The sequence below is a fragment of the Podarcis cretensis genome (genome assembly GCF_951804945.1).
Source record: "Podarcis cretensis genome assembly, chromosome: 16".
Lineage (NCBI taxonomy): Eukaryota > Metazoa > Chordata > Lepidosauria > Squamata > Lacertidae > Podarcis > Podarcis cretensis.
The window spans coordinates 16,721,013-16,735,236 of NC_137186.1; the positions used below are offsets into that span (position 1 = coordinate 16,721,013).

The 14,224-nt window shown below is 50.2% G+C and overlaps 1 protein-coding gene across 1 annotated transcript in view; it reads right to left on the minus strand.

The window, feature by feature from the left end:
- Positions 1–6,815: 6,815 nt before the first annotated feature.
- The window catches only part of EHD1 (EH domain containing 1), a 34,382-nt gene continuing 26,973 nt past the window's right edge, over positions 6,816–14,224 (minus strand). Inside the window, exons 4-6 of the mRNA XM_079956766.1 lie at positions 11,434–11,846; positions 10,318–10,482; positions 6,816–8,729 (exon numbers count right to left, since the gene is read on the minus strand). Of these exons, the coding sequence (XP_079812892.1) occupies positions 8,205–8,729; positions 10,318–10,482; positions 11,434–11,846 (1,103 nt within the window). The 3' untranslated portion in view covers positions 6,816–8,204. The remainder of the gene's footprint in view (positions 8,730–10,317; positions 10,483–11,433; positions 11,847–14,224) is intronic.

Below are 14,224 nucleotides of genomic sequence, written 5' to 3' on the forward strand. Positions count from 1 at the left end.
GCTCATCTCGCTCTATAGGCTGAGGGAGCCGGCGTTTGTCCGCAGACAGCTTCCAGGTCATGTGGTCAGCATGACTAAGCTGCTTCTGGTGAACCAGAGCAGCGCACGGAAACCCTGTTTAGTTTCCCCCCGGAGCGGTACCTATTTATCTACTTGCACTTTGACGTGCTTTCGAACTGCTAGGTTGCCAGGAGCAGGGACTGAGGAACGGGAGCTCACCCCGTTGCGGGGATTCGAACCACCGACCTTCTGATCAGCAAGTCCTAGGCTATGTAGTTTAACCCACAGCGTCACCAACGTCCCACTTAGATCCATCTAATTCCCTTTCCAAAGACATTTAAGTACCGGGGGACTGCAAGTTCCATCCATTAGCGCCGCTGCTGTGCCTCCTGCACGGGGCTCACCTAATCCAACCTCTTCCAGCTGCGCAATCATCAACCCGACCCCCTTGCCCTGCGCCTGTCTACATGCCCAATCCAAAAGTCCTATGGGGGGGGGGGAGTTTCCAACTTGCATGAAGCTGCACTGCCCTCTGCTGGGAAAAACAGCAACAATAGTTAATACTCACACTTGGGGAGCAGAACAAACGCCAGCCGGTTCTGTACCCACTTGCCACAAAAGGCCCTTAGAGCATGGGTAGGTAAACTAAGGCCTGGAGGCCGGATCCGGCCCACGGACGGTCTGGGAATCAGCATGTTTTTACACTAGCCCAGTGGTTGCCATTAATTTGATTTTGAATTGATTTTAAAATGAATGATTTTAGAATGCTGTGTTACTTTTATTGTTGTTAGCCGCTCTGAGCCCAGCTTCAGCTGGGGAGGGCAGGATATAAATAAAATAAATTATTATTATTATTATTATTAGTCCTTTTATTTAAAATGCATCTCTGGGTTATTTGTGGGGCATAGGAATTTGTTCTCCCCCCCTTCAAAATACAGTCTGGCCCCCACAAGGTCTGAGGGACAGTGGGCTGGCCCCCAGCTGAAAAAGTTTGCTGACTCCTGCCTTAGAGCCTGAGGCTGTGCATACAGATATAAGAGCCTGCCTGCTGGATCAGGCCAATGGCTCGTCTTAGTCCAGCATCCTGTTCTCACAGGGGCCACCCAAATGACCGTGGGAAACCTGCAAGCAGAATCCGAACACAAGAGCAACTCTCCCTTCTCATGGTTCCCAGCGAGTGGTATTCAGAAGCATTGCTGCCTCCAACTGGGGAGGCACAGCACAACCATTGCGGCTTGTAGCCATCGATAGCCCTCTCCTCCATAAATTTCTCTAATCCTCTGTTCAAGCCATCGAGGTAGATGGCCATCACCGCCTCCTGTGGCAGGGAGTTCCAGAGTTTAACCATGTGCTGCGTTAAGGAGGACTCCCTTTCATCTGTCCCAACCCTTCCAGCATTCAGCTTCATGTTAGGAGGGAGACAGAAACAGCTTTTCCCTTGCCTACTTTCTCTAGGTCATGCATGATAGTATAACCTTTTATCATGCTGCCTCTTGCATTTTCTCTAAACCATGGGTAGGCAAACTAAGGCCCAGGGGCCGGATCTGGCCCAATCGCCTCCTAAATCCGGCCCGCGGACGGTCCAGGAATCAGCATGTTTTTACATGAGCAGAATGTGTGCTTTTATTTAAAACACATCTCTGGGTTATTTGTGGGGCATAGGAATTCGTTCATTATTTTCCAAAAATATAGTCCAGCCTCCCACAAGGTCTGAGGGACAGTGGACCAGCCCCCTGCTGAAAAAGTTTGCTGATTTCTGAATCTGAACTAAAAAATCCGAAATGCTGCAAGCTTCCCTCACAGGGGATTTGCTCCACACACACCCCGATCATTTTAAGTTCCCCTTTTTTGAACATTTTCCAACTCTGCAACATCCTTTCTGAGGTTGAGAGACCAGACCTGTACAAAGTATTCCCAATGTGGCTATGCGGACAGCATCCCTGACCTAGCAGGGGTTACTGACTGAGAGTGGCTAAATTTCAAAGCACCCAGACCCAATCATATCACCCCTCACTCCTATCTTTACTGAGTAAGTTTGTCTCAACACAAGTACCCTGCTTTGGATGAAGTCACACCCCTCCAGTCTGGAACTGCATCACAAACATAGGAATCACTGAGCTGCGATACCTGCATTCCAGGGGTTGGACTAGATGACCGCTGGGGTTCCCTTTCCAACTCTACAATTCCAACTCTGCAGTTTTATGGTTCTATGTTTAGACATGCAAACAGCGACTTCAGCCAGCAGAGGGCAGCAGCCTCATGCTTCCCCTTGGTAAAAGGTAAAGGTAAAGGTACCCCTGCCCGTACGGGCCAGTCTAGACAGACTCTGGGGTTGTGCGCCCATCTCACTTAAGAGGCCAGGGGCCAGCGCTGTCCGGAGACACTTCCGGGTCACGTGGCCAGCGTGACATCGCTGCTCTGGCGAGCCAGAGCCGCACACGGAAACGCCGTTTACCTTCCCGCTGGTAAGCGGTCCCTATTTATCTACTTGCACCCGGAGGTGCTTTCAAACTGCTAGGTTGGCAGGCGCTGGGACCGAGCAGCGGGAGCGCACCCCGCCGCAGGGATTCGAACCGCCGACCTTTCGATTGGCAAGTCCTAGGCGCTGAGGCTTTAACCCACAGCGCCACCTGCGTCCCTTCCCCTTGGTAGGCACCCACAAAAATGGGTGTGCATGCCCAGATTGCAAGTGTGCCCTACCTCTGCTCCTGCAAGCAAGACTATCTCTCTCACACACACTGCTAAGAAGCAGGACTTGGACTCTTGTGAGTTTCCTTCCTTGGACTCTGCTCCAAACAGGGCAGGAGATGATGGGCTCAAGAATATTGCCAGATGCTCAAGATGGCCTGTGTGATGATGTGACCTTTTTCCCTTTAGGGAAAAAGAGATAAGCATCCACAGGATTCTTCTCTCTGCAGGGAACAGACTTATCCTTGGAACGTGGGAAGGAATCTTTTTGCTTTTTAAGAGGGGAGAGCAGCCAAAAGAAGCCCCTCCCATAGCACTACTAGCTTCTTTCTCTTAAGCCCCAGCCCTATTCTTGCTGCCCCCTCTCGCCTGATCCCAGGCTTCACAGGGGAGGCTGTGGCTCAGTGGCAGCGAAGCTGCTTGGCACACAGAAGGAGCCAGGCACAATCTGACCCCAGCTATATTTCAAATTCTCAAAACCTTTATTGCCGTACATACAAGGCTCCAATAAGGTCCGGTACAATAAAACCACTCAGCAAAAATGTTCACGAATCTTCACCGTGTGTTGCAGAAACCTGGTTGCTATCTCCACCTTAGCCCCATCCTGAGTAAACATAAGGAAGGCTACCTTGCATTCATCTGAATGCCACTCCCTGCTAACAACCAATTAATGAACTTAGATCAAATTGTTTGATACCAGGGGCAAAAGAACACATGCAACCAGTGCTTTTTTTTCTGGGGGGATGCAGGGGGACGCATACCCCTAAACATTTTGTGAATCTTTGTACTTTTGTCCATTTACTATATTTTTCCCCCCAATTTGAACTATAAAATGGTGATTTCCTCGAGACAAAATGAGAGTACCCTTAAACATTTTTTTAGAAAAAAAGCACTGTGCGCAACTGATTCTGTTTGTCTCTGTCCTGAGTCATAGTCTCTGCACGAATGCTATTTTCTGAAATCTCCCCTGTAGTATTGCTGAAAGTAATACATTCAGTCTTGCCAGCATGTACACCCTGCACTGATTCAGGTTGATCAAATGGCAGAGATACGTTGCCACTGGCTGTCCGCCCAACTTTGCAGAGTTGTGGGGGATAAAACAGGAAGAGAGCTCTGGCATTTCCTAAAAAAGGAACTCACTGGAAATAGGAAGAGAACTCTGGTTCCTTTGAGGAAATAATTTGAACATCTAGGTTTGGCTCAAACTTTTGTGTGAAGAAGAAAGTGAAGAAGAGGGCGGGGGAGAGATGGTGGTGCCCAGAACAGATTATTGCATGCCTGAAACTCTCAAGTCCAAAAAAACTGCAGGGGAGAAACGAGGCTGATTTTCACTTGGGTCAAAGACCCAGTTTGGCACTCATCTCCATGAGCATTTGCGTACACAAAAATCACAGGCTGGGAGCCTCAATGGCTCCCCTCTGGAGGTTTCACCCAGGGCAAAAAACATGGCTAGTCCCCCTGTGGCTACGGCTCTGAAAAACTGCACCCACACCTGACTGCAACTGGAATCCCCTCTGGCCCCCTGATCACCTGTCACAGAGCATTTGGCTTTGGCGAGGGCTGGGTGGTGGCACCAGACACACACACACTGCCAGCCAAAAAGTGCCCCCTCGCTGTCCAGCTGTTATTCCGGGGCAGGGGCAGATCAAGGCTTCACAAGGAGGAATCTTCCAGCTGCCATGGCCCCCACCTGCCTAGCCAGCCCCTTCAAAGCTTTTGTGGCATTACAGACATGAGCCAGCTGCTCTGCAGGCCCAGAGACGGGGCCTTGTGGGTCTCCACCCACCCACCCACTCCCTCCTCGCTTGCTCCAGGCTGTTTCCTGGCCCCTGGGACCAGCTGTAAGCAAGAATGTTGGCATGAACCCAGGGCAAAGATAAGCTGGAATGCTTGGACTGCAGGAAACCCTTTTCTAAATGGGGATGGGAAGGAATGCCTCATCGAGCCGCACACCGGCATTCCTGGGGGTGACTGCACCAGACGGGAATCAGACCAGCTTCCAATCACAAAGTCCTTTAAGGGCACAAGAGAGACTTCCCTCTCTCTCTCTCTCTGGGCAGCCAGCATCACTTTTCCCAGCACACTATCTCCAGTGAGTTAATGGGGTAATTTGCTCACCCTCCTCCTAAGCCATTTTGGGTTTTTTTGTGCAACATCAATCCATCTTCCAGCTTATGCAAGAGCAAAAGCACCCTCTTTTGTTTTCAAATGAGAATCGTTTTGTGCAAACCAGGACAAACTAGTTTACAGTGGTACCTCGGGTTACATACGCTTCAGGTTACAGACTCCGCTAACCCAGAAACAGTGCTTCAGGTTAAGAACTTTGTTTCAGGATAAGAACAGAAATCAGCAGCAGCAGGAGGCCCCATTAGCTAAAGTGGTGCTTCAGGTTAAGAACAGTTTCAGGTTAAGAACGAACCTCTGGAACGAATTAAGTTTTAACCCGAGGTACCACTGTATTTCAAAATACGGCTTGTCTAAACGACCCACCTCCAAATCACAGTTTCCCATTCTGTCTGGCACAAAGCCAATCCTATTTTAAACCAACTAATCAGCTGGATATCTCAGCTGGTTAGAACACGGTGCTGATAACGCCAAGTTTGCAAATTTGATCCCCGTACGGGTCAGCTGAATATTCCTGCATTGCAGGGAGTTGCGCAGCTAGAAGATGATCCTCAGGATTCCTTCCCAAAAAAATCTATGATTCTAACTACAGCTTGTCCTGATTTTGCTAGAACAGCAACTGGTGGTTTGTTGGGAACAGATACTTCCAATCACTTCATTCTGGCTGAAGATGGAAGGGAAAATACCTGCTTATGAATGGCTATTCCTAGCCTTGAGCTTTTTGAGCCACCTCAAGTTAGCGATAAGAACATAAGCAGAACTGCGCAGGATCAGGACCATCTAGTCCAGAATCCTCTTCTCACAGTTGCAAACCAGATGCCTATTATGGGAAACCTGCAAGCAGGAGCTGAGCACAAGAGCCCTCTGCCCTCCTGCGGTTTCCAGCAAATGGCATTCATAAAGCATTGCTGCCTCCAACAATGGAGGCAAGAGCAGAAGCCATCCTGGCTAGTAGCCATCAATAGCCCTTTCCTTTCCAGGACCATGTCCAATCCTCTTGTAAAGCCATCCAATATGGTGGCCATCCGTGCCTCCGGTGGGAGGGAGTTCCACAGGTCAACGCTTTGCTGCATAAAGAAGGAATTTCTTTTATCTGCCCTGAATCTTCCAACATTTCACTTCATGGGCCTTATGTTTTAGTGCTATTCGCTTTCTCCTGCCCACCTTCACTTTCAGGGTGAAGATTCCAAATATCTTCAACATTTCCATGACAACAGGGGAAACCATCACATTAACTGAAATAGCACTCTTTTTCAGAGGTAAAAACCCACGAACCAGACAAGTGCGTCATTTGACTCGTTATTTATATCATACGATCCTCAGTGAAACGGAGCCGGGAGTTTTCTGCATTTGCAATACGCACAAACATAATTTGCACCTGCCAACACCCTGATACCTAACAGGCAAGCTTCCTTGTCCTCAGAATTCAATTGTTGGCATGGATGCATAGGGGGACAGGACAGCTGGCTACATAAACCCCACCACATGGGAATCCCTTGCAGATGACCGCGGTGCCTGGAGACGGACATCCAGGTCGTGCATCCACAGCAGTGCCCAGAGGAGGAATGACCGGTGGGAGGAGCGCAGAAGAGAAGAAATACCTGGTGCATCTGCAGCAGCACAACCGGACGCCTTCATCTGCCCCAGCTGCAATGAAACATGTCTCTCCCATATCTACAGCCCTGGCAGGAGCTGCAAAGGCACACTCCTCTACTGTCCCCCAAGACAGACGAGATGCCAACTCTACGGAGCTGTGTCTTGTGGAGCCTCAGGCTAAGCAGGACTTGCATTGAATGGTCAGGGGTGGGTTCTGTGTTCAGTAATCTTCCCCACTGAAAGCACTACACCTTTCAGGTTCATCCAGGTTGAAGTTTCTGGCTTTGCTGTGTAGCCAACGACAGCCCATCTTGTTGGCACTGGAGCAGCACAGGGTTATTAAACTTTTAAAATACTAAAGTGTGTGTGTGTGTGGTTTGGGGGGTGGGGAATGAACAGGCAGCTGCAAATCTCCAAAAATCAACTTTAATGCAAGGGGTGCAGGTGGAACATTCAACAGCTCCCTCTGCTTCTGACACCGAGCTGCACTTTTGATCCCCCTCCGAGGTCTTAGCAGGATCTAATCCCAATAAGCAGCTCTGGACAGACTCAGCCAATCATGTTCCATCTACAGGGTTAAGATACTGGCCCATCTTCCTTCAACCTTCTGGCAGAGGGCAGGGTGGGCGAAATCATTTATCCCTCCGACCCAAACACACACAGAGAGGTTGAAGTCATTTTGGGGGTGGGGGTGGGGGGAGGCTGTAATGCCAACCCCCAACCATATCTCCTTCCTTCCTTGGCAGGCCTGGTGGGTAACAAAGACCGTCATAAGCCTCCCTCTCTTCAGACACAACATACAACCTTAAAATCTTCAAATACTTTTCCATGCACAAGTCCTGGATTTTCTGAGCCAAACAGACTGCAGGGTCTAGTTCATCCCTGGAGACCTCCACGCCCACTGTGCAGCCCACCCCTGCCAGAAAACCAGTGCAATACGGAGAACCCGACCCCCCTTCCAATCAATGCCACCCCCCATCACCTCCCTATCAATTTCTTGCCCAGTGCCTGCATGGCATGGTGGGGTGGGGTGGGGGGAAGGGGAGACGCATTTGGTGCAGCGTCAACCCTTTGCTACCGGGATGTGAGCAGCTGGTCCCATTAAATCCCATTATAGCACCACTTTGTAAAGGCACAGGGTGGGTGGGTGGAGGAGGAAGTGATGTAAAAAAACATCAACCACCTCTTAGGCAAAGCAGGAAGTGATGCGTCCGTCTGAGGTGTCAAAACAGGTGGTGGTGCACGTTCTCAGAAAGTGACTGTGATAGCGTGGGGGGGGGCAGTGAGGAGGTTGCCAAGGCTGGGTGGCATCACCCAAGAAGTGAGGGCTGGCCCCACAATGACCCAGAGGCCCTGAACCAGGACCCAAACACCACTGGATGCGAGGAAATTATGGACACCCTCTCGAGCGTCGACTGGGAAAACGACCTGTGGGAGTGAAAAGCTCCAAGGTGTGGGCCTCAGCCCAGGTGGGCCCCTAGTCAGACAGGTGCTGGGACTGGCACCACACCTGGTGGGAAAAGGGGCGTCCCCACCGCTGAGGGCTCTCGTCTAGAGAAGAGGATACCGACAGGAGAGAGATCCCTCCCCAGCACCACACAAGACGACTGCCTCAAAGATAGCAGATGTATTAAAACATTTCTTTAAAAAACGAAATCATCTGTGGGTTTGGGGCGGCATCTTTTGTTCTCGTGGGGCGGGGGAGTTCAAAGTCGAGTTCCTGAGGGCAGGCGGCCCACCCAAGGCTGGGCAGAGTCAAGAGGTGGGGGCCCCTCCCGCTCGACAGGGAGGTGGCATCATTCATGCCTGCGCTTGGAGGGCGGCACCAGGTGGGAGGGCAGTTCAGCGGGCAGCTCGTGCCCCTCCAGCTTGACCTTGATGAGGTGGTTGGCAAGGGCAAACTCCTCGTCGTCTAGCAGCCCGTCCTTGTCCACGTCCGCCAGCTTCCAGATCTTGCCCAGGACGGTGTTGGGCAGCTTGGACTTGACCATCTCCTTCTTGGCGCTGGCGCCCGTGATCTTGCCGTTGACGGGTGAGAGGGTGTAGAAGATCTCGTCATACGTGGGCTTGTCCTTGCTCACCACCCACTCCAGGTCGTCGATGCCCTCGCCCGCCCCCTCGCCGTAGCCGTGGCCGAAGGGCCCATTCATGGTGCCCTCGAAGGCCCCGCCCTTCACCACCTGCGAGGGCATCTGAGCCTCCTCCTGTCGCACCATCACCATCAGGCGCGCAATGTCGTTGGCCAGCATGTCGTCCACCGCGTCCAGCAGCTTCGACTTCAGCGGCTGGAACTTGCTGAAGTCCTGCGTAAGCAGCTGCTCCTGGGGGGACAATAAGGTGGGCATGTGAAGAGCATGAAGTAAAATCTAGCATTCCGTTCTTCTTTTTGTATATAATTTTTATTAAATTTTCTGTTTTACAATCTAAAGTACTCATTTTTTTACATCCTTAAAATATAAATGACTTCCCTTCTCCTCTTTCCATGGTTCATTTTACGTATCATAAATCCCTGCATATTTTACAAAAACTATACCATTCAGCATTCCATTATTACATCCATCATAACTTATTTACACTGTTGATTTTATCTTAATGCTGCCAGCGTTTTCAGCTGTACGCAGTTATTTCCCATATATTCAATAAACGTTTTCCAGTCACCTCTAAACGTATGTTCTTCTTGTTCTCTTATTCTATATGTTAAGTCTACGAGCTGTGTGTATTCTGTCAACTTAAGCTGCCACTCTTCTTTGGTTGAGACCTCGTTTTCCATTTTGGGGCTGACAAAACACAGGCCGCAGTAGTGGCATACATAAATAACCTTTTTTTGACACCTGGGAATTTCAGTCTGAATTATCCCCAACAGAAAGGACTCTGTTGTGTTTTTTTTTGGGGGGGGGGAAAGTACTTTTAAACATTTTTAAAAATTCATTATGGATCATTTCCCAATACTCTTTTACCCTTTAACAAATCCAACACATATGAAAGAACGTTCCCTCAATCTCTTTGCATCTCCAGCACTTATACATCTTTGCAAGCCTACTCAGAGTTAAATACCATTTGTAAATCATTTTTAAGTAGTTCCCCTTCAAAGAGTAACATGCTGCGAACTGCAAATCATTTTTCCAGAGTTTTTCGCCCAGTATTCTGTTCTCAATAGTGGCCAAACGTCCCTAAGAACCTGGGAGTTCAGAAAGACTGCCTCTGGATCTGGAGGTTCCATTGGGAATGTCACCAAGCAGCCTGGATGCTACTGGGTCCCCACTAGTCCAGCCTCCTGGTCTCACAGTGGCTGACCTTTATGGGAAACCTGCACAAGAGCAACACTCTCCCCTCCCGTGATTTCCTGCGACTGGCCTTCAGAAGCATCGCCGCCTCTTGACTGTGGGGGAAGAGGAGCCCACCTGCAGGATCAGTCCAAAGGGCCTGAGTGCAACAGCGCCACTCTCCCCACTCGCAGTCCCCATAGCAACTGGTGCTCAGAGGCAGGAGGTCTGTGGTCCTTAAGCTGGCAGGCAAAAATCACAACTGACATCATAAGGAGAGCCCAGCCGCCAATTTTCAGCATTGTGATATATCACCAGCTAAACATCGCAATGTATCACAATGTCTGAAACAAGGATGGAGCCATGTAGAGGCATTGGCTGGCTTCACGGTTTTCCCCGCGTGATTCATTCCAGGGCCTGCTCTTGGGATTCGCAGGAAGGGAAGGGGGGGGGGAAAGAGAGAGTTAACAGGAGCTGCAGGAATCGAGAGAAGCATCGTTTGGCTTCACGGTTTCCCCTACATTGTGATTCTTGCAACACACACAAACATGCGGCAAGACTCCAGGACCTCCTTGCTCTCCAGGCAAGCCCAAGCCCTGCCTGCTCCTGTCCCAAACACACTACACAGGTCAACATCTCCCCATACCTGCATTTTCCTGAGGTTGGGGAAATCCCCCGGCGAGATCTGGTGCTCCCTCTCGATCTTCAGGTAGATCTCCCCCAGGTTGCTCACCAGCTCCTTCTTCTTGTTCTCCTTCCCGAAGACATTGGGCATCTCCTTCTTCAAGGAGCTGATGATGTAGGCATGGACCTGCAAGGGGGTGGAGAGCAGAGACTGAGAACTCAGCAACTGCAGGTGACACAAGCGGCTGCAAAAATAAATAAATGATGGGCGAGACGAGGCCTGGTGTGGGGAGCCTGTCTCCCTCCAGATATTGCTGGACTACAAATCCCATCACCCCTGGGCTTTTGGGTGGGGTGTCCTGAGGCTGATGGGAGTAAGAGTCCAGCAATATCTGGAGGGAGACAGGCTCCCCACACCTGGGCTAGATAACTGGTCTTCAACAGAAGGACAGCCCTGCCCATGCCATTCCAACACCAAGGGCCCCCCCTTTTGCCCTTGGAAATGGGTCCCATCCTGCTACAGAGGAGTCCCAGCTCTCAATAAGTTGAAGACCACTGACCCAAAGAAGACATTGGATGAGGGTGAACCAATGGGCCCTCTCTGCCCTTGAATAAATTAAAATAAAATGCTGCCCATCTGACTGGGTGGCTCCAGCCACTCTGGGCAGCTTCTAACAAAATATAAAAACACCTGAGATCATCAAATGTTAAAAAAACTTCCCAATACAGGGCTGCCTAAAAGTCAGATAGTTGTTTATTTCCTTGACATCTGCCAGGTGGGCGTTCCAAAGGGTAGGCGCCACAACCAAGAAGGCCCTCTGCCTGGTTCCCTTTAACCTCACTTCTCGCTGTGAGGGAACCGCCAGAAGGCCCTCGGATCTGGACCTCAGTGTCTGGGCTGGACAAGGGAGGTGGTGCCACTCCTTCAGGTATACAGGGCCGAGGCCGTTTAGGGCATTAAAGGTCAGCACCGACACTTTGAATTGTGCTAAGAAACATACTGAAAGCTTTCCCCCCCTGCAATCCAGGGAGCCACCTGGGACGGGCACCCTTCCTCCATCACTGGGCAGCCAGAGCTCACCTGACTGGCCTTGAAGGACAGGAAAAACCCGCCCCCCCCCCGGGGACGGGCACCCACCTTGGCCAGCCTGGCCCGCTTGATGAGGTCATTGAGCTTTCTTAAGGCTGCGTTTCGCGGGAGGGACTGGATGTCCTTGAAGAGGTCTTGCTCCTCCGCCTCGAAGAGCTTCCGGTTGTCTGGGATGAGGAGCGGGTGGGACCAGAAGGAGCCAATGTAGACACGCACCACCTCGGGCGTGTTGATGATCTTGCCCAGCGACCACATGAGGGCACCGTAGACCCTCATCAGCTGCTGCGTCTCGATCTGGTCCGCCTTGTTCAGCACCACCCGGATCTTGTCCTCGTGGTTCTTCAGGGCCTTGATCACCTCGGAGAACTCGTCCGAGATGTCCAGCTTGTGGGCGTCAAAGAGGAGGATAATGCGGTCCACCCGCTCCGCAAACCACTCCAGGACCGCCGCAAAGTCATAGCCTGGGGGGGGGGGGGGGGGGAGAAGGAAGGCAACATAGAATCAGAGAGTCGGAAGGGCCCCCAAACCCCTGCAATGCAGGAATACGCAGGCCACCCATATAGGGATTGAAACTGCGACCTTGGCATTATCAACACCAGCTGAGCTAACTGGTGACGCAAACTTTATTGAAACAGCTACCAAGCATAAAGTGTTGTCTTCCAGGACTAATACATGTCCGGGTGTTTTGAGTCTTGCATGCAGTCATCAGCAGGGCAGCAAAACGGGCTTGGAAAATATTTTAGATTGCAGATTAAAGCTCACATCAATCTAGTGGTTCCCAGTTAGCTAAGTACTGCGGACCCCTGTTTTTCAGAAGCCAAGCTATGGACCTTCTGCTTCTGAACCTTTCGATATCTGTATGGCAGTTTTTGTTATGTCAATGGTGCCATGGATGGGTTACGCAGACCCCCTGCAGTCCACAGAACACCAGTTGGGAAGCACTGATCTATAGCATGAAAGGGGAGGGTCTGGAGCTCATGGGCAGAGGACACCTGTCCTGCATACAGAAGGCCTCCAGTTCAATCCCCATGAGCATCGCCAGGTACGAACACCCCCAAGCCTGACCCCCTGGAGAGCCGTAGCTGTCAGTCAGTGTAGACCAGCCTCTCCTTCCCTCCTAGGTGTCCAAATTTATTTTAAGCTGTGTTTCCAAAAGCCTCATTCATTTTGTGCTGCCTTTTCCTTAATCTAGGCTGCATTTCAGAGACTTGTTCTTGCACAGACAGCCTTTTTATTTATTTTAATTGGCCTCGGTTTTTTAAACATGTACACGGTGCTTGTACTATTGGATTTTATAAACAGTTTTTGTGAGCTGTATGCTTTCTTGGACAGACTAACCCGCCCCCGCCCCCCCAAAGCAGCCTGTTAATTTTAAAAGGGCCAGCTGAAAAGCAAGGTGGGTTGCCATCCTGGGTGGATCCCAAGGGAGATCTGCAGCAGTGTACAATTCAGGGAGCTGATCCAAGTGGAGACAAGGCAACAGAGGCAAGGCAGGCCCACCTTTAACCTCCCATGCTACAAGCTACCATATAAATTCCTGGCTGGAGATAGAAAGGCAGCAGCATGGCTTGCTATCTATTGAAAGGTATTGGAAGACACTAAATGCAGTTCTGTTTTGAGATCTGGACCTCACAACGCTGGGACTTAAGACCAATGGACCAACAGACAACCCGCATCTAAGACTGTCATGCAGACAAAAACCATCACCTCTTTTCAGTCAGCCTGGCTTGGTTTTATTACATATGTAACATCGATGGAACGTGGCTTATGAGCTCTGAGGACACATGGAGGTTTGTGGGATGATACTTTTGCTGAAAAACTTAAGGTTAAAAGTTAAATGTAGTTAGACATCTGGTTCTTCTCTCTCTCTCTCTCTCTCTCTCTCTCTCTCTCTCTCTGTGTGTGTGTGTGTGTGTGTGTGTGAAAGAGATTGTTGAATATTGATTGTTGCTTCTAAATGGTGCTTTGAAAAAAATAAAAAATAAAGGATTGAAGACATCTCTTCTTTGCCTGTGCCCCCAGGCCTATTCTTACCATTTTGGAGGACTCCCCAGAGCCACCACAACACCCCCGCCTGTGCACTGGGATAGCCAGTTCAGTTTCCCAGCATAGAGGGGTTACAGGAAGCACAATGCTGCTTACAGGCACTTCTGCTCAATGGGGTTTCCCCTGTTTACATTTCCAAGCAGGGCCCCCCAACTTCCCTGCACTTGGACTCAAAACACACAAATTGTGTATAGAGCTGGAAACAAGATGGAGCCCAGTCTCTGCTGCATGCCTGAAACTACACATGAGATAGCAAGCATATACTGTTTCCGGAGGAGCAGCTGTGATTAAGTTTTCTGCAGAAAAAACGTGGCAATGCGTGGCATTGCAGGCAGCGTTTGAAATTTGCCAGGCGCATTTTGTACCTGGCTATAGGCCACTTTTCTTGGGAGAAAAGCAATGACCAACCTAGACAGCATCTTAAAAAGCAGAGACATCACCTTGCCAACAAAGGTCCATATAGTTGAAGCTATGGTTTTCCCAGTAGTGATGAATGGAAGTGAGAGCTGGACCATAAAGAAGGCTGATCGCCGAAGAATTGATGCTTCTGAATTCTGGTGCTGGAGGAGACTCTTGAGAGTCCCATGGACGGCAAGAAGATCAAACCTATCCATTCTGAAGGAAATCAGCCCTGAGTGCTCACTGAAAGGACAGATCCTGAAGCTGAGGCTCCAATACTTTGGCCACCTCATGAGAAGAGAAGACTCCCTGGAAAAGACCCTGATGTTGGAAAAGATTGAGGGCTCAAGAAGAAGGGGACAAGATGATTGGACAGTGTTCTCGAAGCTACCAG